Source organism: Spea bombifrons, chromosome 13 (genome assembly GCF_027358695.1).
Source record: "Spea bombifrons isolate aSpeBom1 chromosome 13, aSpeBom1.2.pri, whole genome shotgun sequence".
Lineage (NCBI taxonomy): Eukaryota > Metazoa > Chordata > Amphibia > Anura > Pelobatidae > Spea > Spea bombifrons.
The window spans coordinates 10,373,790-10,398,869 of record NC_071099.1 but is presented as its reverse complement, the minus strand read 5'-3'; the positions used below and the strand labels follow the sequence as shown (position 1 = coordinate 10,398,869).

The following is a 25,080-nucleotide window of genomic DNA, read 5'->3' as shown; positions in this document are numbered from 1 at the left end:
CTGCGGTGATGTATTGTCTGTCCGCCCGTGAGATTCTTCCTGACGTCTAAATGATTCTGTCTGTATGTCTGGCCGGCGTTCTCCACTCTGGGGGGGTACGAGGTCTTCCTCTACAAACTTATATAAAGCCCACCCAAAGAGCTGCCTCCCTCTCCTATCTGGAAGTTCTTCTTGTCGACTTGTAACTCCGTATACGGGTCCTGATTGTAAACGTTCTTAATTCAGTATTTTGTGGAATGAAACCCGTCGGTCGTGTTTTAATTGTTTTACTTGGGCGTCTGTCCGTTCATCTGTAGAAGATTCCCCGTGCCTGAGGTCTGTTGGAATATCTTGTAGATTCTTAATAAATAAAACATTGTTGGACTTTTCTTTCTGTGCAGTGACTCCATCTCCACCCCCCCCTCCAATTTGTCTTTAATTAAATAATAAATGAGTGGATAACGTATAGAAATAAATGGGAATTTTATGTTCAGGTCCTTTGTCTCGGGAATGGCTGCTCAATCATCTTATTCCTTGGTTTGACAATTCAGTGGCGGGTGGGGAGAGCTTCGCGTCACCGGTTTGGGTGAAGTCTTCGGTGTTTCTTACATGGACTGACCTTCAAGAATCCTCCCTTCCTCGGTCCATCCATCGCTCGGGCCCTTTATGTGCGGGCTGAGTTATTAATGTGTATGAGAACATTAAGGTATTCGTGGAGTTGGTTAAATGTCTGCATCTGCCTGGAGGTCATAAACACCGATGTAGTCTCAGCACCCCGGGTGGCACCAGAAGTCCAGGCAATTTTGGGGCTTAAGATGGACCCCCCCCACCTCTTATGCAGAACCTCATAAATAGCTGAGGAATGAGTTAAAGGGGTGGTATAAAATATATATGTAATTATAAACTAGTATTCAGCAAACTACAAGAGTCTGTGACGTTCTTTAGGTAAAGTAACTGTACTGAGAGGGTGGTAGATAAGTGGAGCAGCCTACCAGCAGAAGTGGTAGAGACTAATACATTGAGGGAATGCAAACAAGCATTGGATAGACGTATGGCTACGACAAGGACTGATCAAGGCTTTAGTATTTACAGAAGGAACTAGATGGGGCCCAATGGGGCTGATCTGCCGGCAAATACTATGTGAAGGGGTGAGAGTCATTTTGGTGTAGCATTAGCATGGAGTAGACTCCCAGAAGAAGAGGCAGGGGCTGGCAGAGTTGACAAATGCAAATATTTGGAGCATCAAATCAAGCGTGAAGGTACGTACTGCGGCTCTAGATCGATACAGCGTACATCCTGAGTGTTTTCATACCTGTCTGGTTAGTAAATCAGCATAAGCGTGTTCCCAGGGCAGAGCGATAAAACATTTATTACACTAATAAAAAGAATTTGCGCCAAAAAAAAAATACAGAAATTCCTAAAAGTAGAATGTTTTTGGACCCAGAATTCCAGTTTCTAAACTTAGTGATCTGCGTCTCTCTGTGTTCCGTGGAGTTATGGAGTGTGAATGATTTTGGGGACGGGCCGAGGGAGGTCTTCATAACCATCTGTTTCATCCGACTGACAGTCCCAGAGAGGAGCCTGGAAGCTGCAGGCGGCGGGTGACCCCCTGACATCATGTCATTCGGCTGAGACCCACCCCAGCGAGCTACCTGCGCGACACCCCAGATCCAGACGGAGGTAAGAACTCAACGCAGAACCCCCACAGAACGGGAGGAAGCCCAGAAACCATTCGTGTTCTATATCGCCATCGTATGCCGCGGCATGGTACAACGGGAAATAATAACTTTTTTGTTTTACTCTAAATGAAAACTAAAACAGGGGCTGTGGTACGGCACGGCTGTTTCTTCCTTGGGTTTTTAGACACCCTGCTCCAAGAAGGACGTGTTTCTGAAGCAGAAGGATCCTTAGACAAGCCCTAGACTTTTCTGTCTTTATCTTACTTATAAAAAGTAAAATCTATCTATAATGTTAGAGGACATCGTATAGAGGGTAAGAGGTTTAAATGTAATTTAAGGACTTTTTATTTTACAAAGAGAGAGGGAGATAAGCGGAACAGCCGCCCAGCAGAAGTGGTAGAGGGTAATACAGTGAGGGTATTAAACATGCATGGGATAGACATACGGCTCCTGAATCTAAGACGAGACCAACGACTGATTAAGGTTTGAATCTTTACAAAAATAAAAACGGCTCTGATTTGTAATAACCGCTATGTAGTTGGCGACCGTTACAATGCTGTCCAAGTTTTTATTCGGTATTTTTTAATTATTTTTTTTTGTGGGAAAAGATGACGGATGCGTCCAGTAAGAATGCTGGATTTTGTGAAGCCGAATTATGTCTTCCTTTTAGAGAGCCGGCCAGGTCTTCAATGCCTTTATACCTGATGCTGAGCACCGGCCCTCCATGGGTTAACCAGAAGTTAAATTCTTTATGTCTGTCGTCTGTCCCCGCAGATCCCTCACCATGAAGGTCACACGTTTCTCCACGATTATGTTTGCGGTGATTCTGACCCAAATCATCGGCCGGGTCCAAGCACAAGGTGAGAGGTTCCGGGAAGCCCCTGTCGGAATCTTACATTGTTCTTGTTTTCCGCTTTTTGGGGTGGAAGATTGGGTTTGAAATAATTAAGTTTTTTTTTTTATCTTTACACCTCCAGCATTTAAAATTAAGAATCGCTCGGCTCAGTACGTGGCCCAAAAGCAAAATCGAAAAATTTACATTTTTAACAGGTTTTTACAAAAAGGTTATAAAATTACACCGCTGGTATCCAGCTGGAACAGAGGAAGCATTTTTCTGTTGCACTTGCTCTCAAAATCCATCTGACCTGGGTTTTTTTTTTATTATTATTATTTTTTTTTATAACCATATCACCTTCACGTGAGACCACCAAACCCCCTCTTATGATGGTCTTTGCATAGATACCTGTATACAATGTCACTGGAAATTCAGGGATTATTCCTCCCCGGTTCTGTCTGCGTGATTTCACCAATTTTATGCTTAGCTTTGTTCTTCATTTGATGCTGATTGTTTGTTTTTATGCTGAAGTATCCCGCCACCCTTTGAGCGCCAGGGTTGTGCTCGGATCATTGCAGAGCAGCATGTGTTGTGATACATTCTTGCACCCAATGTGGTGGTGTCCACGGTAACGGGGGCGCAGGTTTTTGGGGACGGATGTGGGGGTCCCGTGAATTCGCTTGTTGTGGTTCTTGTGTCCTCTCTGATTTTGACCCCCTGGGCAGGGTCCTGCATGTGCACCCCAGCTGTGACACAGAGACCGCCGATTCCGCCCTGGGGATGAGACGTCGCTTTGTTCTAACCAGACACACAGTCCTTGTTCTGTGCCGAGGATCCTTGTCCTCGGAGGGTACGTAACGGAAATCCCTTGGCAGACGTACCCACCCCAGACACTCTGCGGACCCCCATACGCCACGGAACAAAAGACAGAAATAGAGCAAGTCTTTGCTGTGAGGCTTCCTGCAAATCAAAGGGTTAATCAAACAGAATGTCTCTCCGCAGACAATGGCTTCAGTCTGTCTCCAGAGATAGCAGGAAGGCCTTTGGGTGAAAAATCATTAAAAATAAGAGCCTCTGAGGGTTCATTTTTACGCATAAATAGATTTTTTTTAACCATCGCCTGTCTCCTAAGGCGCTGCAGAGTTTAACTCCTTCCTGACCCTCCGGCCATGAAAAGTTTAAGACAAGCCGGTAAGATGAAGTAATTAATTCACTGGTCCCGCTGCGTTCTTCAGGGGATACGGAATTTCCGCTTGGTCACTCCGCCGCTGTGCGAAAGAGACCCGAGATTGATGGGAGTGGAAGTCTAAGTTTAATTTCCCGCGGCGTCCTGTTTATCCGCCGGTCGCCCCAGGCATGCTCCACTATCTGAGTGATTCCCTCCTCCTCCTTGCCCTCCTCTCCGTCTCTCTATTTCAGGTGCACGTTTCTCGCCTCTGTCTGACGCTGTCATCACTCCTTATTCACGCCTCGCTTCACAGCTGGCGGCTGCGTCGTCCAAGCTGGAGACACTTGGCTGCGGGTCTGTGACTGTCTAAGTAACTCTCAATAACTATGTATCCGAGACCCAACACAGACACAAGGGTTTGTGTATCTGTGCGCGGCAAATACACAGGGGCGCAACCTCATTGTGTATGCAGCTAAACTCCTCTGCAGCCTGAGCTTCCGCGATGCGGTAAAGCAGATCGCGCACACAGGGGTCTGTATTGTTTCTCCTCTAGACTACAAATCTCTACCAAAGGGAGTTCCATCCATATTTTCTTACGACTCCTTGAAATGTGTTACTTACGTTTATTCAACCGCATTTCTTATATCTTGGCTCACAAATCTATTACTTCTAGCGACTATTTTTACAGCAACGAGTTCAATAAATATCTTCTTTTTCTGGCCCGACTACTGGATTCTAAATGCTTAAAATACTTGAACACTGAATATCGTTTCAAGACGGCGTTTTTTGAAACGATATTTAATGTTCAAGCATTTTAACCAAAATGTATTTTTAAATGTATTTTAACCCGGCTCGCTCTCACGATATGATTATTACAATATAAAGGAATGTTTTATATTATTATGATTATTAATTCTGTGCGTTCCAAATAGTTACATTTTTAAGGGATGATTTAATCTTTTCCTATTAAAGTTATTTAAATGTTTGATAGCCGCGTGTTTCACTTTTTTTTGTTTGCCGCAAGGAATACTTTTAAGATACTGAAGGTGCTTTTCAAAATAGGGCAATAAAAGTGATCTGGGGTTAAAAAAATAATAAAAAAAGGCACATGTCTCTCCCGTACCCCCTAATTTCCAGATTCCACTTTATCGCTGGCTCAAAATCTCACCTAAATGCCCTTTTTTGATACCAAGGATATCATTTTAAAGTACAGGGTCATTAAACCCCTACATTCCTGAACCTGCCTTCTGCAGGGCGACCACTAGGGGTCACAGCGGCTCCACGTTCACCCCGCGGGTCGTTCTAACACTCAGCGGGTGTGAAATTCCGCATGGAGCATCAAATGGGTTATGATGCATAAGAGTGGTTCTGGCTCAGTCTAAGTGTTCTTGTTACTATAGCAACCAATAGAATGGCCCAATGAATGAAAACATATAATTGGAATGTTTGGTTACGAACTTTGAGCCACAATCGCTTTTTATACCTATTCCCCGTATAGATTAATATTTAGGGGTGTTGGGGGGGGCGTGTGCTTTGTCGGGTGTTAAATACCTCGTCTAATTTTTTTTCCTGTAGAAAAGTTGACTTTAAAATATTCACAAGTTTGTGCTGACTTCTGTATCGGTTGTTGCTTATAATATGGTGCATGTTCTGCTGGTGGGTGGGGGGAACCTCCTAAGAGCCAGCCCGAGAGTATATTACTTCCCCCTACTTGTGATTTGATTGATCGAGGCCATGCGAGTGCCGCTGACCTCCGATTCCTCCTATAGGTTCTGGGCGGCTGAGACTTGCGGTCCTTTCAGAGGACCGAGTACAGATGAAGTGGAAGGAGTCTGAGGGACTCAGTAATGGCTACAAAGTGCTAGTGAAACCCATCGCAGGTGAGTATGAGGAGGTCGCTAGGTTGGTCCCTTAACTGATCTCCTACCGACATGCCTCTTTTTTTTTTTTTTTTTTTTTACCCCAGGGGACCCTGAGCAAGAGGTTATGCTGAAAACTAAAACCCCCAAGGTAACTGTTGGAGGACTGGACCCAGCGAAGGAATATATTTTGCAGATTCATGTGATTCAGGGGGCAAAAGACTCTTTGATTGCCAAGAGAAGATTTATCAGTGAGTAGTGGGCAGAATATGGGCATTTGGGGTCTTGCTTTGGTTTCACGAGTTCCAAATCTCTTGACTTTGTATCAAGTTTAGGTCAAAGCCAACGAGTAGCTCCAGAGATCCTTGTAGGAACCAAGATCCGCCATAAGTCGTAGAGCTGCTTTCTGGCAGTTCTTCCATCTAGGCAACAGCTATAACTAATCATCTATTAAAGTCTCCTGTGTGACTGTCTCTTTTTATCCCTGCAGTAGAGGATTTGAAAACCCAGACCAGAAATAGTAGGAAGAAACCTGATGAGGGGACCACTGAGTCCATGGCCAGTGATACGGAGCCCACCACGCCTTCAAACATCAGCTCAGACAGCACAGGTCTGTATGGGGAGTGCAGCCAGGTTAGGGTCTGTCTAAAGCCACAGCGAACTGCTATGGACCCTGTTAACCCTTCCCATAAATCATTGTGCGTCTGTGTTTAGTGGCTAATCCCATGTTCTGCCCCAAAATACATCACATTTGTAGTTAATTAATGTAATGCATGCAGGACTAACCCCAGTGCCTCTTTTCTAGAGAAGGGAGCTAAGGAGCAGCCTGTACCTTTTGGTACCAGTGGACCCCACGTGTCGGACACAAAGAGGTCTTATGCCCCACATGGCACCCTAGCACCCGGACCCTCCTACCGGAGTCCCTCAAAGATACCGAGAGCAGTTCCGTCAACTCCCAGCACCCCTAGAAAAGGTAAAGTTACACCGAGGCACGACGGGCAGGTTTCTCGTTTGATGGTCTCTTTATTCTCATTTCTTTTCTCTCTTGCTGATAAATCTTTCTTTCGCTGCCTCCATCCCCTTCATTGTTTTCTTGTTCCTTGTTTATTCTATTAATTTTAGTCCTTCCTCCCTTCTCTGTATTTCTATATCCCATTCTCTCTCTCTTGTTGCGTTTCTTGTTGTTTTTGTCCTTTGATCATTGTTTTGCTCTTTTTTTCCTTCTCTCTTTTCTTTTCTCTTCTTATCTATCTGCCCCCTAGTCTCTACTCTCTATCCCCTGCTTTATAGTTTGACTCGTCGTCTTCTCCATCTCATTGCTGTATATGCTTGTATCCTCCCTCCTTGTTTCGTCTTTGTTCTTCTTGCTCTCCCTCCCATGTTGTTGTTTCTCTTTTCTCCCTCTCCCTGTTATTTTTAGACTCTCCTCGTTGTTTGCGCTGTTACTCTTTGATCGTGTCCTCTCTGCGTTTTAGCCCCTTCGTATCACTGTGACACGACGTCTGAGTGGGACGTAATGTTGCTTGTGGACAGCTCGTGGAGTGTCGGCCGCTCCAATTTCCGGCTCGTGAAGAACTTCCTTGGAGGGATACTCGGCCCGTTCCACATCTCACGCGACAAGATCAGGATTGGTATACAGATCCGGCTTCATTTTGTGTGGTTTATATGAAGAAAGCTAAGATTTAAATAATATCTAGTAGGGTTTAATGTTAAGTACATGTGGGGCTGTATGTGTCTGTAATGCTACATGTATGTGCATATGACTTTTTACGTGTCAGCCTCCTCCTTTTTCCTCTTGCAGGTTTATCTCAATACAGCGGCGAACCCCAGACGGAGTGGGACCTCAATACGTTTACCACAAAGGCTGAAGTTTTTGAGGGCTTAAAAAGGTTAAAATACAAAGGAGGGAACACGTTTACAGGTACGTCCCGTGGGGGCTTCAAGTACACGTGTGTTACTAGAGTGAGGGGTGATGGTTCAGCTCCATGTGCTCTGTATGCTGGGGGTCCAGGCTTTATTTGGGGGGTCCTGTACGTCCGGTCACCGGTCCCCGATCACGTGTTGCAGGTCTGGCTCTAACCCATGTTCTGGAGGAAAATCTTCGGGCAGCGTCTGGAGCTCGCTCTCAGGCTGGCAAAGTCCTGATCCTCCTAACAGATGGGAAGTCGCAGGATGACGCCATAAGAGTGGCCCAAACGCTCAAAGAGGCCGGGATATATATATTTGCTATTGGTAATTACGCTAAAGCTCCGTGTTAGAGGGACCACCGACGTCTCTGAGCCCCCGACCCACTTAACATGCTTTTATGTTTTTCCCCAGGTGTTAAAAATGCAGACGAGTCCGAGTTAAGGGAGTTGGCATCGGAGCCCTTAGACCTGACTGTGCATATGGTCCCAGACTTCCCTATGCTCAGCTCTCTGGTGGGCGATGTCGCCCGGGCGCTTTGCATGAGACTGAAGGAGAAAAGAAAGCACCAGGAACTAGGTGGGTCCAAAACAAACTTAAGAGGTCTTTTGAGGGCCCACAGAACCCCCAATATCCCACAACCCCTGAACGTTTGACCCTATTGGCTCTTATGCTGAGAGCCTTAACCTTTTCCAGTTTTTCACTACAGGTGGGCTGTATCCCCCCCTCGTTGTACGATATTATGGAATAGGTTGGTGCTAAAAACCTATAGGGATCCTAATAAACTCATAATGATTAAAAAATGACCTTCTCTTTCTCTCTCTCTCCAGCAGCTCCGAATAAAGGTCTCCAGGATACCCTGGACCCCCACCCTAGCCCGACACACCTGGTGGTCTCTGACGTGACAGCCAAGAGCATGCGTCTTTCCTGGACTCACCCGCAGCAGCCTGTCCGCAAATACCGCATTGTGTATTACCCGTCTCGGGGTGGCAACCCCCAAGAGGTAGGACGTGGCCTGAAATCACCACCTCCTCCAGAGATGTCCTTGCTACAGATTATCAATTAGTAACTACCTGCAGTTATCTTTTCTGGCTGCAGTTCCGTGCATGGCCACAAGGCATCGTGGAGACATTGTTTGTGACATTCAAGGTAGTCCGCTGGGAAATATGATTTACCGCCTGGGTGGTCTTGCCCCGACTGGGGGCTTTATATTTCTGGTCCACCCCTGGTGGATACGTGGTTTACGTATTCTGAATTTTGGCAATGTCAATATCATGAAATGACTGATTTTCTATAATTACTGTCAGGGTGATGATCTATCCAGACGGTCACATTTAGACAAATTATCTCTGGTGTCTCTGGTGGAACACTTGGCTTTTTCTCTGAATCCGCCACATTCTTCACCTGAGTTCCTATCTCATAAATTTCAGATCCCATTCTCTCAGAAGACGGAGGAGGTATTGTGTGAAGAGAATAATTTGCTGCTGAAATAGAAGTCTCTGTAAAAGTTAGAATTTTAGTCAATCTCCGGGTTTCCTGAGATGTTTTATTCTGTGACCAGGGATTAAGGCCAATAATTCTGTATTAGAACCAGAGATTAAATGATGGATTTTGAGGTCCCAGAGCACCTTGGGTGTAGCACGTGGGAGTCTCTTGATATTTTGATGCCTTATTAACGGGGAAAGACCATTTTACCCAGGGGCAGAAAAGTAGAATTCTGCCCCTCCCTGGAGCGTAAACCAAAGTTAAGATGTTAAGGTCACCGGATGAGTATGATGCCCATTTCTTGCTTTCTTGGGATAACCCACCCACGTCCCGGCTCTGTTGCCATCCTCCATCCATCTGCTGTTCCCGCTTCGTCATCGTTTTGGTCATATTGCCCGGCTTCCATCCAGAACCAAAGAGGGATTTCCAGTTATTGTGGGAGCGCATCTCCCTGACTTGGCAGGCAAAGGATAATGGGAATTGTATTCCAAGGACATCTGCTTGTTAACATTATTGTCTCCCCTCGTGATTTTAGGTGGTGCTGGATGGCTCATCCTCATCGGCCGTCCTTACGAACCTGACTTCACGTACGGATTACCTCGTGTCCGTCTTCCCGATCTACAGCAGCGGCGTGGGCTCGGGGCTGCGTGGGATCACCTCGACTCGTGGGTATCTTCTTTCCTAATAATATGGCCTTTGTAATGATAATGTATACGTTCTTTATAATGCCTAAAGCTCGGCGGTGTCTCAAGTCCATCCGTCATGCCCTTTGGCGGAACCCAGACCTCTTTTATGACTTCTCTGCTGGAACCGGGGGCTTGTCTTGAGTTTCGGCTTTTATAATATCCGAATCCTCCTCTTGCTGTCCCATGCAGTGCCCCTCTCTGCGCCCCGCTCCTTGTCCGTGGATCAAGTAACAGATACGGCTATAGACTTGCGCTGGCAGCTGTCTGAAGGGGCCGCACAGTACCTGGTGGTCTACGCGGCAGAATCTGAACAAGAGGGGCCGGTGAAAGAGGTAACTTAAAGGGCGCGCATGTCACCGATGTCCCCTGTAGTTCTTTGGGTGTCTACTGTCTAGGGGGAAAGGTTTATCCCATGACCAGGCTGAGGGGGCTCTGATTGTCTTACAGGTTAAGGTTGGGGGCACGAGTGCCCACCTGTCCGGTTTGACCCCGAACACCCTGTATAGTTTGACCGTGTATGCTGTGTCTGGGAATGAAACCAGTGACCCTGCCACGCTGCAGCAGAAGACAGGTGAGCATCTTACAAAAACCCATTTACAAAACCCGAAGTCCATCAATAAATATTGTTGAGGCTCATTCTCGATCTCGCGTAGAACCCGCCATCACCCTTTGGAACCTGCACTTCACCGATGTGAGCCACAATAGCGTCACCGTGCGCTGGGAGGCATCGTCCCCTCACCCCGCAGCCCACCGCATCACCTACACGAGCAGCGCGAGCAGCGGAGAGGTTTGTATGTAGAGTGTTAGCTTTGTGACACCATCGCCTTCCCACGGCACTGTGAATATTTTCAGATTTATGCAAATGGAACTGAATGAAATGACACAAAAGCCCAACAGAGGCAGAAGGATAAAAACACAAGGGCCCCCGGGGACTTTGTCACATTTAATCCTAGGGAAGGCAGGCTTAGTGTTCCGACGTTATTCTTCCCCAAAGGTGATACTATTTATAATCTGAATCATGAGACCCGAGTGTCCCAGAAAGTGTAGACAAAAGTAGAAGTGAGTCCCAGGGGTCCCCGTACACCCCACTGAGTCACACTCTGCACCCACCGGCTCTCCGCTGCAGGTCGAAGTCCCGGGGGACGCTACATCTGTGACCTTGAAGACCTTGACCTCTGAGACTCGGTACACCGTCGGCGTAACCTGCCTGACGAGCGGAGCAAAGACTTCAGCCTCGCTGACTGGGAACGTTACCACCTGTAAGTAATATAAACCAGCGGCTTGTCCGGTGCTGGTGGGGTCGGTCCTGGGTGGTCTCAGCCAGAAGGTGACATTGTCCTCTTGGCTGCTGATGAAGTTATTTTTATTGTTTAATTTTGGGAGTCTTTGCCGCCGTATGTTTCTCAGTCTGAAGCTTCGGAGCTTAATTAGTGTTAATTACCAAATGGTAGAATGTCACATTTTAATGGCAAGTCCGGTGAGTGCAGATCAGCAGCAGATATTGACTTAATGTGGCAGCTGACGTACGGCTGTGTGTGTTTATCCCCGTCTGTGTGAGTATAATACGCATGTGAGCGCCGCTTTCCATGCGATGAAATAAAGCGGTGTACATATGCAAATGAGATACTTTCACATGCAGCATGCAATTTGCATGTGAGAGCAGGGGGGTGTCCGTTCTGCCCATCTCTACCTTTTCTCTCTGTATACCTCTTCTCCGTATTACTAAACCTTGTTTTTTTTGCTTACACTGCTGCCCTCTGTAGGTTGGGTTTATATTGCAGCCGGATATAAATAACGTGCAAAACGCATCGTGTCTCTGGGGATTTTTGAGTCCTTGTTGGCTTCCTGGGCCACCAATTAATGTCAGTTACTCTGTATCGCCTCCATTTCCAGCGAAGGTTCCGTCTCCAACCGGTCTGGAAGTGACCGATGTCTCCGGAGACAGCGCCAGCGCTACATGGGACCCCGGAGCCAACGATGTGTCGTCTTATCTGATCCGTTGGATCCCGCTGAACGGAGGAAGACTCAGCCAGGTGACGCGTTTATAGAGCGCGGCCTTCGCCTACAGACCTCACCCGAATCCAGACAAACTGGGATCCGGAAGGAGTTACTGGTTCTCCTCTATCGCCTCGTTCGTTAAAAGATATTCAGGGTTGGGGATCCCAGGAGATCTAACGCTTCGGGATATGAGATTCATTTCGGAGGGTCCCCAAAATGTCTTCACCAGTATTAGTGAAAATATATCCCCAGCGGTACAGGTTTCAAGAGGGCCGGGGGGGCAGGGGGTTGGTGTCGTGATTCTATTGATCAGAAGTTGGTTCTTCATCTCCCGGTAGATCTCCGTTTCTGGGTTGGAGCATAAAGCACTGCTGTCCGGGATGGTGTACAGCACCGAGTATCAGGTGTCCATCTCCGCGCGGTATGCAGATGGGGCGCAGAGCGACGCGTTGTCGGTGAGGTATAGAACAGGTGAGGACGCCGCTGATGGTGGGGGTGAAATAACAGAGAATAAGGAGAGAAATTAACTAAAATCAGGGGATTTTGGCATTGACCATGGAGCACGAAATAAATATCTTCAACAATGTCTCCCAACGTCGGGGGGGGGCTGATCTTTCCCCTCTGTGGGATTCCATTTGTGCTTCTACATACGTGTAACAATGTAACTGCGTCCTCTCCAGCGAGGTCACGTGGCTTCCAATCAATGAAGTGCGAGTCTTATCCCTCCATCTATTAGCCGTGCTCTGTGGGTAACGTAACTCCCCGGAGTATTCTTTCTTCGTTATCAAAAGCCTCCGCGGTGAATCTCATGTCTTCACTGACCCCGTTTTGAAGCTCCACGCCGGCCGTCCTTCGCTGAAGGTGAATCCGGCTTCTCCAGGGATTTTCCTTGTTTGATGGCAGCGTCACCGCCGGTGTTTGTTCGCTGACCTGGAATGCGTTCCCCGCAGCAAATGGGACAGTCGTGTAACAAGAAGTTGTAGATAATTGATCGTTTCTCCCCAGGAGTCTGACGTGACGTCCGACCTTGCGGGGAGTTGGGGGGGTTTCATTTAAATGGATAGGTAGGTTTTAAGATGCTGAGTTTATTGCTATGTGTGTGAAGTGTTGCGTGTTTGTGCTTTAGGTCTACCCCCAGCACGTGGTGGATTTTCACGGGGCAAGATGACGGGTGAGTATATCCCGTACATTTTACTGTCACACTCAGAACATGCGCCCTACACCTGATGGTCCCCACTCACACTCAGTTCGCACCCTTCACGCTAGACCTCAGATTTAGGATATTGTGAGAAGATGCTCTTGCTTGGTTGTAACATTCTCAAAGTTCCCAAAGACCCCGGTTTGCCGTTGGTTGATTAGATAGAGGTCAACACTATAAATAAGATCTATTCCCCAGAACCCAAATCCCTGAAACCCCGTCCCCGCTGTCCCGCTGTGTGATCGGCGACCCGCTCGTGTCTCGCTGGCTGGTACTAAATCCGTCACCCGCTGTGTTCGCTCTCGGTTGTATCGCCGATGACCGGGGAATCGATTCCTGTCCACCGTTGGCACCGACACGTGTTTTGTCCTGCAGGGACGTGTCCGCAGCTCGAGGCCACGGATGACGGAGACGCCGCGCTGGGTAAGGGGAAGCGGAGATCTTTCTGAGGTTTTCCGGATAACATCCAAAGGGATTGAAAGCAGAAGAGAACGTATCCTTACAACCACCAAACATTGGAAAGAAACAGAACTATGCGGGGCGTGTGTGCGATCAGAGGTACAGATATCTGCCCCGTGGGGGGTATCACTGCGCTGGGTGGGGGGGTTGGGTTGTAGTTCTTCAGGCAGGAGACCCGGATTATCATCCTTTTATTCACATTGTGTTACTTTCTTTTTCTCTTCTTTTCTTCATTGGCGTGACGGAATACAGTTTCAGTGTCGCCAAAGCTATATAAGGTATTTGAGGTATCTCTCTTTTCTCTCCTTCTTTTTACTCACTCTCTCTCTCTCTCTCTCTCTCTCTCTCTCTCTCTCTCTCTCTCTCTCTCTCTCTCTCTCTCTCTCTCTCTTTCTCTTTCTCTCTCAACCTTTTTTCTCTTTCACCCTCTTTTTCTCTTTTCTTCTTTTTTTTCCTCTCACCCTCTTTCTTTCTCTCACCATTTCTTTCTTTTCTCTCTTTCTTTCTCTTTTCTCTCTCATTTTTTCACTTTTTCTTTTTTTTTCCCTCCCTCTTTTCATGCTCTCTGACTCTCCTCTTGTCTCTCTCTCTCTCTCTCGGATCAAGAAATCAGACAAAACCATCCTTGGCAATAGTGTTTAATTTTGGGTAAAAAGGAGCAAAGCCAGCACCTACTGGATAAGTTCTTGTTGAAAGTTCTGCGATTGTCCTCTAAAGTTTGGAGAGGAGGCCACGCTCTGAGAGTCCGATCCTATTTTCTGATGTATTTTCTATATTCTCTGATGTAATTTATCGGCAGAAATAATTGTTTTATCTTCTTAGTCATCCTTTGGAAAAACACAGCCGTCCGTTCTTTTCTCTGATCAATTGTTCTCTGCTTGTTTTCCTATTTATTTGTTCAAGGACGGGAGACGGAGTAATATGAGAGAACGCGGTCGTCCGATCGCTCCGTAGTGGAATTTTTTTTAATTACGATTGAGTTTTATTAATTAACTTGTCTTTGGCTTAAGATGAATTCAAGAAGTCATTAGACGCCGTCCGGGCCTGAATTGCAGATCATGCTGGCAGCGAGTGGAATTGCTAAACGGGCAGGCGGTTTCATAAACCAGAGTTAACGTCATACATACAAGTCTTGTTTGGGAGACCTGGCCCGTTTCCCTGCTAGTATCGTGAGCTTCGGGGCTATTGGCAGCTTTTGATACCCCGAGTCTGAAAAGGTCGCTGAGCGTCATTAGGATTAAAGATTAGGGTTCTCGGGTCACTTGTCTAGCGACATCATGTATTGTGGATGGGTGGCCTCGTGTGTTATGTCTCATGGCCCTCATACATATAAGGTAAGTATATAGGTGAGTGCTGCACATGCGCAGTTAAGGTCCAAAGTATACCTCTGAGTGTGATCAGTTCTAATGGACCAGCGACATATTGTGACCTTTTGAACATCACAGATTTCCCTCGATGCTTCGGCCAAACATACCTCCGCTCCCCACGGGGCTAATTGATGCGGCGGCGCTTGAATTGAAAGGAAACGGAACCTATACACACAGATACGAGATACAGGACCTCTGGCAGGGAAGGGTTAAAGGGAATTATCGAGTAACCTGGCTGTGTGTATATTCTGTATATTATACCGATACTGGGACTAATATGTGTATGGATAACCACGTGCGTACCAGTCACTGCACGGCGATCGTGGGGATGAAGTGTTATCTGTCGCGTGCGGAGTGGCGTGTGTCTGGCGTACGCATGGCGTTGCACGTGTGAACTGGTTTGACTGTTGCCAGTCCCTGTAATCCCAGTATCAGATGCCCCGGGTGTCTGCTGCCCCATCTACTTCTTCCTAACACTCCTTGTGCTCCTCTCTGCCAGGCTACGACATGATGGCTGCTTTTGGCCTCAGCGAGAAGTATTACTCGTCTGTCAGCGGAGTCTCCATCGACGCCTTTGTACTGGGGAGAGCCAGGATTTTTACCGTTGCGGAGGACGCCCAGCTGACCATCTGGACCAGGTACCTGGCTGCGGGCCGGACACGTCCCATGTACTGGGAGCCTTTCCACAGAAGGGAGCCTGGAGCCGAGCCCAACGCTGTCTCTGGCTCTCTACCTCTGATCCCAGTCCAAACCCCCCGTTTTCCATTGAACTCCAACCTCCTTACACCGCGAGCCGCGTATGGACTACTCCTGAGACACGGACTGCTGGCCAAGACTTATAGTTACTTCTAAAACCGATTCTTCTATTGCTTGACAGCACGTCCAGGACTGAAATGAATTGCCCCTGTCGTACCACCCGGGAAAGTCCTCTTCTACGACAATAAAAAGTCCTGGCATATTATTTTTACACCCTGTACCTCGATTAGGGCCGGAGAAAACGGGGGAGAAATAATACGGTGCAACATTGTGATCTTATTACCATAGCAACCAATGTTCATGCTAATTGGACCCTTCCCATTGGTTTCTAAGGCAATAAGACTACTTTTCAAACCAGAATTGCTCATTATAAATAACTCCCAACGTTCCCTCTGATTGTTTAATATATTGCAGCCTCTCCCTCCTTCTTCTCCTTTTTTCCTTTTCACCCCTGTCTCTGCTCCTCTTTTTCGATCCGTCTCCTTCTCATCTGCTCTGACCCATCTTTTCCCCTCGTTTCCAGCTCGATGCGTTTTCGCTTTTCATCTGCCGAGAAGCTGAGAGCGTCTCGTTCTCTCGGCCCCGGCAGAGACCAGCTTCTTTCGGGAAAAGGAACTAATTGGGTGCGTGGGCTGCGAGACGTCTCGCTGAGGGGAGAGATTGGGGGGCAGCCTTTTTTCATTCCTTCCTCTTCATCCCACGAAGCCCGGATAATAATAGCAATAATCTCCTTTATTCGGGGAAATCTGCTAAAAACCTCCATTTTTGATTTGTGCAAATCTGTGACCTCTGTCCCCGGGTGCATCACGTATATTTGAGACATTACTCTGACTTTTAAATATTTAGATTACCAATAAGTTAACTATTTGAGGTATATGAGCAGAAGTCCTCCAAATCTGTTCTAAATCTTTAATCTAGAATGTTCTGGATCATGCTTCTCCCCATTGATGAAGACCAATAGCTCCCCAGAGTTTAAGGCATTATGATATAATTTAATTAACTTTGGAGCCCGAGAACCTGACCCAGGTACGTACAACATCTGATCTATGTGAACATCAACGTAAAGTATCTTCAAGGATCCGCAAGATTCCAGAGTTCTTTAAGAAGCTTCCATAATAATTTTGTAGACCCAGTAGACCCCACCACTGGCCTACTCCCTACTCAGCTCACCAAAGTGTGGGGTTGTGTAGTATGGGGGAGTCCGTAGGGGTATTTATTGTCTACATTCAAAGGTTTAGGGGCCGCAGACCTGCCGCCATCTTGAACTTGTATCTGTTGAATGGGACTTCTGACCATGGTATCTTTGTCCCGCTCTTCTCCAGGGAAATCCATCCAGACGGGATCCCAGCGGAGCACACGCTCAGTTTTCTTTTCCGTCTGCCCTCGCCCTCCGCTCAGGAGCCCTTCGCCATTTGGCAGGTGGTGGATGAAGATTTTCAGCCGGTGTTTGGGGTCATCCTGGACCGTAAGTTTCCGAGAAACCATATCTGAAAAGTTTTTGTTGCGCACCCCGTCCCGCTGATCGCAAGATGTTAACGTTTTATTTCTAACAGCAACTAAAAAAGTCTTGACCTATTTCAACCCCGACTACGAAGGAATCTTGCAGGAGGTCACCTTTAACCAAGAAGAAGTAGAAAAGTTATTCTTTGGCAGTTTTCACAAGGTATTTAATATTTTCACAGCTATTTCTTATAGGTTTGTTGCAAAACTAATTGAAAATGTTGGCTCCCGAACACCAAGGAGATGAGCGGTGGCCACAATAAGGGTCGGTGTCCTGGGACGACATTGGGGTTCTGTGGCTCTTTAAGTTGTCGTGATGGGTTTTTTGGGGTCATCTTCCACTTCTTGTCGGCAGGTACAGGTGTCCGTAAGCAGCGGGACCATCCGCCTCTATGTGGACTGCCTGCGGGTAGCTGAAAGACCCATCGGGGGCATGGGACGGGTGACGACCCAGGGGTTTGAGATTCTGGGGAAACTGACCAAAACCAGAGGACCGAGAAGCGGTTCAGCAGCAGTAAGTAGATCTCACATCTCCATCATCTCTGGATCATTTTTATTGTTCAAAGGTCCTCTGGCCTGATCGTAGCACATGGCTTATGACCATTAGACGCCAATTATGGTCCATTTTATCACCATGGTAACAACTTCTTTCCATGGTTCCAACCTCTGTTAGGGAAGAAGCATGCGCAAAATCCTCCAGCGTTTTGTTGAGTACCAGCGTGGCGAGCGCTACCCGATGACAACGCTTGTTAGGATGCATTGAAGGGGCTTCTGATTTGGTACCCTTCGGAGCCCGATAATGGGTTAAATTGACTCCCTTCTTGTAATTTCTTATCTTAAAAAAGCCAGAACAGTCTCTAATTTGTCTTTATAATACGTTGTCACCCCGGTGTCACCCGCGTCCGCTCGGAATATCTCACAGAAGACGGAGTGCCTCATTTTCATCAGTCATCAGGCTTTACTTAACTTGAGACACTTTAAATTTCCAGTGATCAATGGCTTTCATTTGGAACAGATCTGGCTCTCTGCATCTCGCGGAGCGGAGAAGAAAGACTCCGGCTCTCCAGAGGGCGTTTAAAGAGAGGCGATAACATCTCTCTATTTATAGCTGCGCGGGTCGGCCGAAGAGTTAGCTGCCGGGGACACAACCAGAGCTGCTAGTCAACTCAACGCGTTCGTCTAATTGTTAACCGTGGGATCCGCCTGAGGGATGCTTTCTGTCCCTAAATACGTTTGTATTGTGTGCCGGTGGATGCATCTGTAACCGGTTTTGTGCCAGGGCTTAGAAGCGGCGGTCCGCGGCCCGTGCGCCCGTTCGCTGCGATCAGGTGTCTTCGTGTTTTGGGGTACAGAGTTTCTCAGTCTTCCGTTTTGATCTTTAGAAGAGGTTCTTGTGCCCGGCGGCTCCTGGTGGCATGTGGAGTATACTGGTGGCACGCAGAGTATACTGGTGGCAAGCAGAGGATACTGGTGGCTCTGGCGGTCCCTGGGATTAAGTGAATTGAGCAGATAGTTTCATCTTCTATGCGTCTGAAGTGGATTTCTTGAGCTGCCCCCACAATATATGTTGGGTTAACTATTTGTTTCTTACCCTCCAGCTCCAGATCCAATCTTTCCAGATTCTGTGTGGTGGGGAATGGCCAGAGAAGGACACGTGCTGTGACGTTTTATCCAAGGTGACCGCTTGGCGGTGACTCTAATGCTACCTAGGCGGTTCACGTAATCCGCTGCTATTCCGGTGCTGTACATAGTACCGTTCACGTAATCCGCTGCTATTCCGGCGCTGTACATAGTACCGTTCACGTAATCCGCCGCTATTCCGGCGCTGTACATAGTACCGTTCACGTAATCCGCTGCTATTCCAGCGCTGTACATAGTACCGTTCACGTAATCCGCTGCTGTTCCGGCGCTGTACATAGTACCGTTCACGTAATCCGCTGCTATTCCGGCGCTGTACATAGTACCGTTCACGTAATCCGCTGCTATTCCGGCGCTGTACATAGTACCGTTCACACTGCACCTCCTGCACTCACCAATTGGGGCGCTGCAACCCTATCTTCTCTTCCGCACCATTGCACCTCTGTATCTATCACCCGTGCGGTAGTATGGCATTCTATGCCCGTCCTCAGCGAGTCCTCCATAACTCTCTCGTCTCCCCTCTCTAGAGACATGAAGACACCTGCCCTGCTCCACCCTCGGCCTGCGTTTGCAGCTCAGAAGTGCGAGGGCCGCCCGGGCCCCCAGGACCTCCTGTAAGACCCCCCTGCCCTGGTAGAGAGATTCCCCTATTTGGGTATATTATAACTGGTCTATACAAGTCCAGAGACTAACCCCAACCTGATAAAATATTGTTTTATCTTTATTTCAACAGGGGCCCTCTGGAGCTCGTGGGCCGAAAGGAGCCCAGGGAGAAACCGGACCCATGGTAACGATGCACAAAGCTGTTAATCCATCACTTTAATTAACTACTGACCTCTTTACTAATGGAATATCACACAACATCACACAAAGCCTCCAGCATGTGAGCCTTAAACGGTGTCCCCTCCAGATCCATCACCAACCCCCCCCGCCACAAATAGCACTTTCTGTTAAACTATTTTCTGAAGAAAAAGTTTTCCTAAAGTTCCGTTTTTTGTCGGATAGTCTCCCAAATGCTCGTTTAGTTACAAAACAAGATGGAAGTCACCCCGAGTGGCCCAACACAACGGGCAGGGGGGGGTTTTACATGTTTGTATTTAAAACGCTTGTTTTTTCAACCAAAATGGCAAATTCTGTATGCATTCCGCACATCAAATGTTTTGTCTGCCGGTTGCTGTGAAAGAAACGCCCGACGGACCGTTATTGTGAATGTTATCTCGGGCTTCTTCTCTTTCTGTAGGGTGAACCCGGACTTTCTGGGGCGTGGGGTCCGGAGGGGCTCAGTGGTCACACGGGGTCACCAGGAAAACGTGGACTGACAGTTACCGGACTGATGGTATTATACGCCACGTGGGGGGGGGGGTTCGGCGATAAAAGCCTCTGCTGTCGGCAATCTTAGGGTTAAATAGTCGTGTTTCTCGCCATGTTTAGTATCTCGCTTGTTGTTCTATATGATGCTGAAGCCCGTGATTTTGTTTCAGGGCCCCCCGGGAATGAAAGGAGAGAAGGGAGACGTCGGAAGTCCCGGCTTGCAGGTTGGTATTTTTGGGGCATTTAGAATGTTTCAGTCTTCCTACGTTTTGATACATTGTGCCAAACCCCATTTCAGAATTATTCTGACTTCACTAACCTTTCCTTCCCTGCTTTAGGGTCTTCCTGGTCCAGAGGGGACGCCAGGAAGAGATGGACTAGCCGGACCCAAGGTAACCAGCAACTAGTTACCAGACTGGGCTTGGTTATAACTTGGTGACAGAGGATCTGGCAAGGGGGCAACTTTTGTAATATTTTGTCAGATCCTGACACATTTCTCATTCCACCCATCCTGAGACCCCATTTACATCCTCGGTCCTACCTCGTTCCACCACATCCCACTGCCTCCCACCGCGTCCCATTACATCCCACCACCTCCCACCGCGTCCCATTACATCCCACCACGTCCCACTGCCTCCCACTGCGTCCCATTACCTCCCACCGCGTCCCATTACCTCCCACCGCGTCCCATTACATCCCACCACGTCCCACTGCCTCCCACCGCGTCCCATTACATCCCACCGCGTCCCACTGTCTCCCACCGTGTCCCATTACATCCCACCACGTCCCACTGCGTTTTGCACCGACTTCACCGTCTTTTCCGCGCCTCCATATCCAATTTCCCACGTCACCCACCCAGCCCTCCATTTGGTCATTCGTTTTCAGGCTCTTGATGCTTTAATCACTTGGATATTTTCTGCTCTCGGTTCCGCTTCGTTATCAGCGTTTGCAGATATTTTCCTGGCCCCTGACAGCTAATTATACTTCAGAAATTTGTCAGACAAATGTGACCTTTCAAAATTCACACGCATTTTTGCTTACTGCGGAGAAAAGGCATCCATCTGCTTAATACAACAGAAAGTCTTTGCGTGCAGACAGAGATCTTCTAACGCATTTGTACATGTCAAAGAAACATGGCGTTCAGAGACGTTTTCTCTCCCTTTTCTGTTTTCAGGGGATACGGGGTGTAGAGGGACCGTCGGGTCTTCCTGGAAATCCTGGACCGCGGGTAAGAAAAGGAACCAAACTGATAACACGTAGAAACACAAGAAACACATGAAAATAAAACCGTCGCAATTATTCCCTGCAGGGAACACAAGGAATTCCAGGGGTTAAAGGGGTCCCTGGGGACAGAGGTCCCGTAGGCGACGTGGGGCCAACGGTGAGTATCTTGCATCTTAAATTTCCGCAAAACCTTTTTATTCCCTTTTTGAAATGTCTTCCGATAGAGCGATGAAGCTGAAGTACAGACGGTGTCAATATGATGAAGGTGTAAGCGAGTGATGATGGTGGGTGGTTGGGTTTTTCAGGCTCTAATGGGTTAATTTATGTATAAAAAGGGATTCTGGTTTAGTTTTATTGGCCAGTGGTGGACCGATCTGATTGAAGGTCCATGTGGCCAACCGGTCCCATGTTGAGTAGCCTAATTCATCACTTTATTAGGGTCCCTTTGGACCCATTAGAGGTCCTGATTGGAACTGAAGTCGCCGGTAAACGGTACAAATGATTCCTCCCCAGTGAATTAGACATTCCCTCCCATGTACAACATCATTTACTGATCATTAGTAAACACGTAGAGGTCAATGTCTGCTCGCAAACCCATTTAACCGAGTGATGATTGAGTAACTATCCGTGTCCAGGCAGCGAAGCGGACTCGTCTTACATTTCAATTACCCCCCCCCAGGTATTTCTTATTCAATGATTTCTTCTTCTGTTTTAATCTCTCGACTTCTCAGGGTCTTCCGGGCACCCGAGGAGAGAAGGGGGAAAAGGTAAGTTGGGCACCTGCTTCATCTGGCGCTAATTGTATGCAGATGGATCGGAGAAAGATCCCCCCCGTCGGGTGCAGCCCCGTCATCCAGAAGGACAGAAAATCATTACGTCCCGAGCGGCCGGGAGCTGCGCATGACGCTAGCTGAATACTTAACGTTGTCCGGCGTAAGACTTTCAAGGACGGCAATCATTGCTCGGGCTGAAGGTCAAACCTTTCTTCTGCTTGTAGGGCGAGCCTCAGTCGGTAGCCGGAATTTATCATCTGGTGAATCAAGTGTGCGAACGACTCATTCAAGGTAAGAGAATCGCGCGACTTTCGTTCAAAGATAAACAAAATATAAAATAAGGAGGCGATTAATATGAGGAACGTGTACTCTCCCCCCGCGTGTATTCGGCACCAAAGTCACCGAGACGGGGCTCCAGGGGCCGTTCCCTTTGCGCTCGCACGCCGTCCTTCTTTCTTACTAAACATTAATCAGTGAAATTAGTTTTTTTTACCCTTTAGATTAAATTCTCTGCGTGCCATCGCTTTATCCTTTTGATAAATCACAATTTCAAAAGCACTAAAGGAAAAACTAGATGTTAAGCTTTTGAACAAACTTTTACTGCTTTCGCCGGGAGATACAGTGTAAGGAAGGGGGAACGTTGTGTCTCTGAATGCTCCTCACGGTGAGTGACTTTGCCGAGGGCAGCGGTGTTACTATGAAAGTCACTGTAATCAGGGGGCTAGAAGGCCCTGGTAGCCCCACGTCTTGGTGGTCTACTGCAAGAGGTCAGTTCAGAAAGAATATCTTCTCAAATGATTCTGTAATTGGTAGAAAGCGAGGAGACGGGGGTTACAGATTCATACCCTGGTGTCCTCGCGTTCAATCAATTATAAGGAGAGCTTCTGTGCACCGAGAATGCCGGGAGATTATGAGTGGAAAACGTGGGAATGTGTTCTTTTAACCATGAGTCACGACTAAGAATATATTCTAGTGATAGAAACAAGGTAACCGTTTCTTTTTCTGATTAAACCGCCCTTAACTCGTTCCATTGCCATCTAAATTCTATTATGGAAACACACGGGCTTCAGTAAATCGTTGTCAAGATTTAAATCCCAAGGCAGTTAATATTGAGGCGTTAGAAGGATAGAAACGGCTTCCACCATCATCACCCCCAAAAATTGGAACTGCGTAGAGTATCTTATGGGCTGTCTGGACATTTAAACCGAAGATGTTCTCTGTTGAGTTTGTCGTACTTTAGTACTTTTCTCTCCGTGTCTAGACAGGTTACAGACTCCTTGATCAATTGCCTTCTGTCTCCTTTGGCAGCTCACATGCTGAAGCTGGACGCAGTCCTTGGTGAGCGAGAGATGCATCCCGTTCCATTACGAGATACGGATAGAACGAGAGGGAAGCCTGGGGTCCCTGGGCCACCAGGGCCCCCCGGGGAGAAAGGAGAGCCTGGTATGAATGGTGGCCAGGGAGAACCAGGCAGGAGGGGATATCCAGGAGAGCGAGGTACGGATCCTGATGCATTTTACTGCTTTCCACATATTATGTCCCATTTACCCCCTTCGCTACAATATACACCATCCACCTTTTATATCCTCTCCTAGGAACAAGTGGACCTAAAGGAGATAAGGGAGGTCCGGGATTCAATCAAGAAGGTCTAACGGGGCCAACAGGAGTACCAGGTCCACCACATTCTTGGACCCATCTTTATCCTTTTCTCAGGTCTCTTCTTACCTGCTAGTAGTCTGTTCCTGCTCATAATTGTTCATTTTTGCTTCACTCAGGAGCTCCTGGAAAGGAGATGTTCGGGAATCCTGGTCCCTCCGGCTCTCCTGGACGTTCTGGTGTTTCTGGACCTCCTGGGATCCCTGGTCAGACAGGACCTCCTGGACTACCTGGGACATGTGAGCCATTTCCATGCAATGTGGCAAATGCTGGAGGTATGTACACAATGTGACACCCTGTCCATGGTCTATAATCACTCGTGGTTAACCATATGCGTATTTGGCCTTCTGAGCTTGCAATCAAGTTTACTTTACATGACTATGTAAGCAACTAGAGGAAGACGCTGATTACATCTACTATGTGAAGGGCTTATCTCAGCGTCTTCTACCCTAGTGTGATCCATCTCCAGGAACGTTTCATTCCAGAACCCTTTGACCATTTAGGAGGTCCTCGTAAAGGTTTGAATATTTCATCTTTCGGAGCTCTCTGTTCAATATGAAGGACCGGCCCCCGTGAGGGTCCTCGGCCACAAGAGTTGGGATGGCCCAGGAAGATCTCCCCGGGGTTGGCCCTCATAATCCTGAGTGATGTCCGTCACATGAAATGTTCATCCTGCAGCCTCCTGGGTTGGTGAATAAACACGTAGAGTCAGACTGTGCATATTCACAACACGCTTATCAAATGTGGTTGAATGGAGAGCCCTTTGAGTGATATGTAGGTAAGTAAGAAAGACCTGGCTTCGTGTTGTCCTGGAAACCCTTGTACCAAGATATTCAAATGGGATACAGTTATTTCACCCTAAAAAGTATCAGATCAGGTCTTCCACTGAAACATTTGTTTGATTCCAGGTGATCCAGAGATGATCCCCTGAAAAGCTCTTGAACCCCGACAAGTCTCCCTATAACCTCGACGAGAGGTCGCCCGTCTTGGAATCTCATTGACTGAATATTCTAGAGCGTTCCGCGTTGCTCGCCTCCAGAACCAATATGGGAAGACAGGTTGGTGGCCGTTACTGGGCATCATTTCTGCTCCGAAAAAGTCTTCCGGTAAACCCAAAATGCATCTGTGATAGATATATATATTATATATGCAACTTTCCCAAAGAGCTTTGATTTTTACCGTTGAATGTAAAGGTTTAACCCACTATGTGCCGATGCGATGCTTCCGTAAGTGGCACTTCATGGATTTAATACACCTGCGCGGTTATATCCAATGAATGAATAATTAATACGCGGCGCATTTGCAGAGTGTTCTTGCTGTTTATTACTTATTGCAAAAATAAAACCTGTTTTTTAATTATTTTAATATAAACACTCTGGTCCCTGTTTTCACGCGGAATGATGTAATTCACACTAAACCCTCCTGTGTGTTTCTATATCAGGAAAAATAATTCAGTGTGAAAATGGCCCGTTCTTGGCGTACGCTGACATGCTGTGGTCTAGACTGTGATGGTAACGCATTCTGTCACGAATTTAATGTTATTATACGTGCTGTCTTTGGGGGGGGCATTTTCGGTAGCGCACGACCTCCTAACCAGGAAGTTC

At 47.4% G+C, this 25,080-nt stretch overlaps 1 protein-coding gene across 1 annotated transcript; it reads left to right on the top strand.

The window, feature by feature from the left end:
* The first annotated feature begins 1,561 nt into the window (after window positions 1-1,561).
* COL20A1 (collagen type XX alpha 1 chain) lies at window positions 1,562-24,432 on the top strand. Its single transcript, XM_053453748.1, has 38 exons — window positions 1,562-1,659; window positions 2,433-2,518; window positions 5,431-5,541; window positions 5,628-5,771; window positions 6,011-6,130; window positions 6,326-6,493; window positions 6,996-7,151; window positions 7,322-7,441; window positions 7,588-7,752; window positions 7,840-8,004; window positions 8,256-8,428; window positions 9,446-9,575; window positions 9,786-9,928; window positions 10,044-10,167; window positions 10,250-10,383; window positions 10,723-10,855; window positions 11,490-11,629; window positions 11,933-12,065; window positions 12,721-12,765; window positions 13,168-13,215; window positions 15,118-15,256; window positions 16,697-16,839; window positions 16,928-17,037; window positions 17,230-17,388; window positions 18,473-18,550; window positions 19,040-19,126; window positions 19,246-19,299; window positions 19,753-19,848; window positions 19,994-20,047; window positions 20,162-20,215; window positions 20,998-21,051; window positions 21,133-21,204; window positions 21,779-21,814; window positions 22,045-22,111; window positions 23,129-23,317; window positions 23,416-23,493; window positions 23,596-23,751; window positions 24,385-24,432. The coding sequence occupies exons 2-38, from the start codon at window positions 2,443-2,445 to the stop codon at window positions 24,405-24,407; spliced, it is 4,077 nt and encodes a 1,358-aa protein (XP_053309723.1). The 5' UTR covers window positions 1,562-1,659; window positions 2,433-2,442; the 3' UTR covers window positions 24,408-24,432.
* Window positions 24,433-25,080: the final 648 nt, after the last annotated feature.

Bases quoted from the DNA above. Each gene is read 5' to 3' on its own strand.
- COL20A1 (XM_053453748.1), top strand. From the start codon at position 2,443: ATGAAGGTCACACGTTTCTCCACGATTATGTTTGCGGTGATTCTGACC. The intron at 10,168-10,249 runs GTGAGCATCTTA...GATCTCGCGTAG, and splicing joins CACGCTGCAGCAGAAGACAG to AACCCGCCATCACCCTTTGG. The intron at 21,052-21,132 runs GTAAGAAAAGGA...TATTCCCTGCAG, and splicing joins CTGGAAATCCTGGACCGCGG to GGAACACAAGGAATTCCAGG.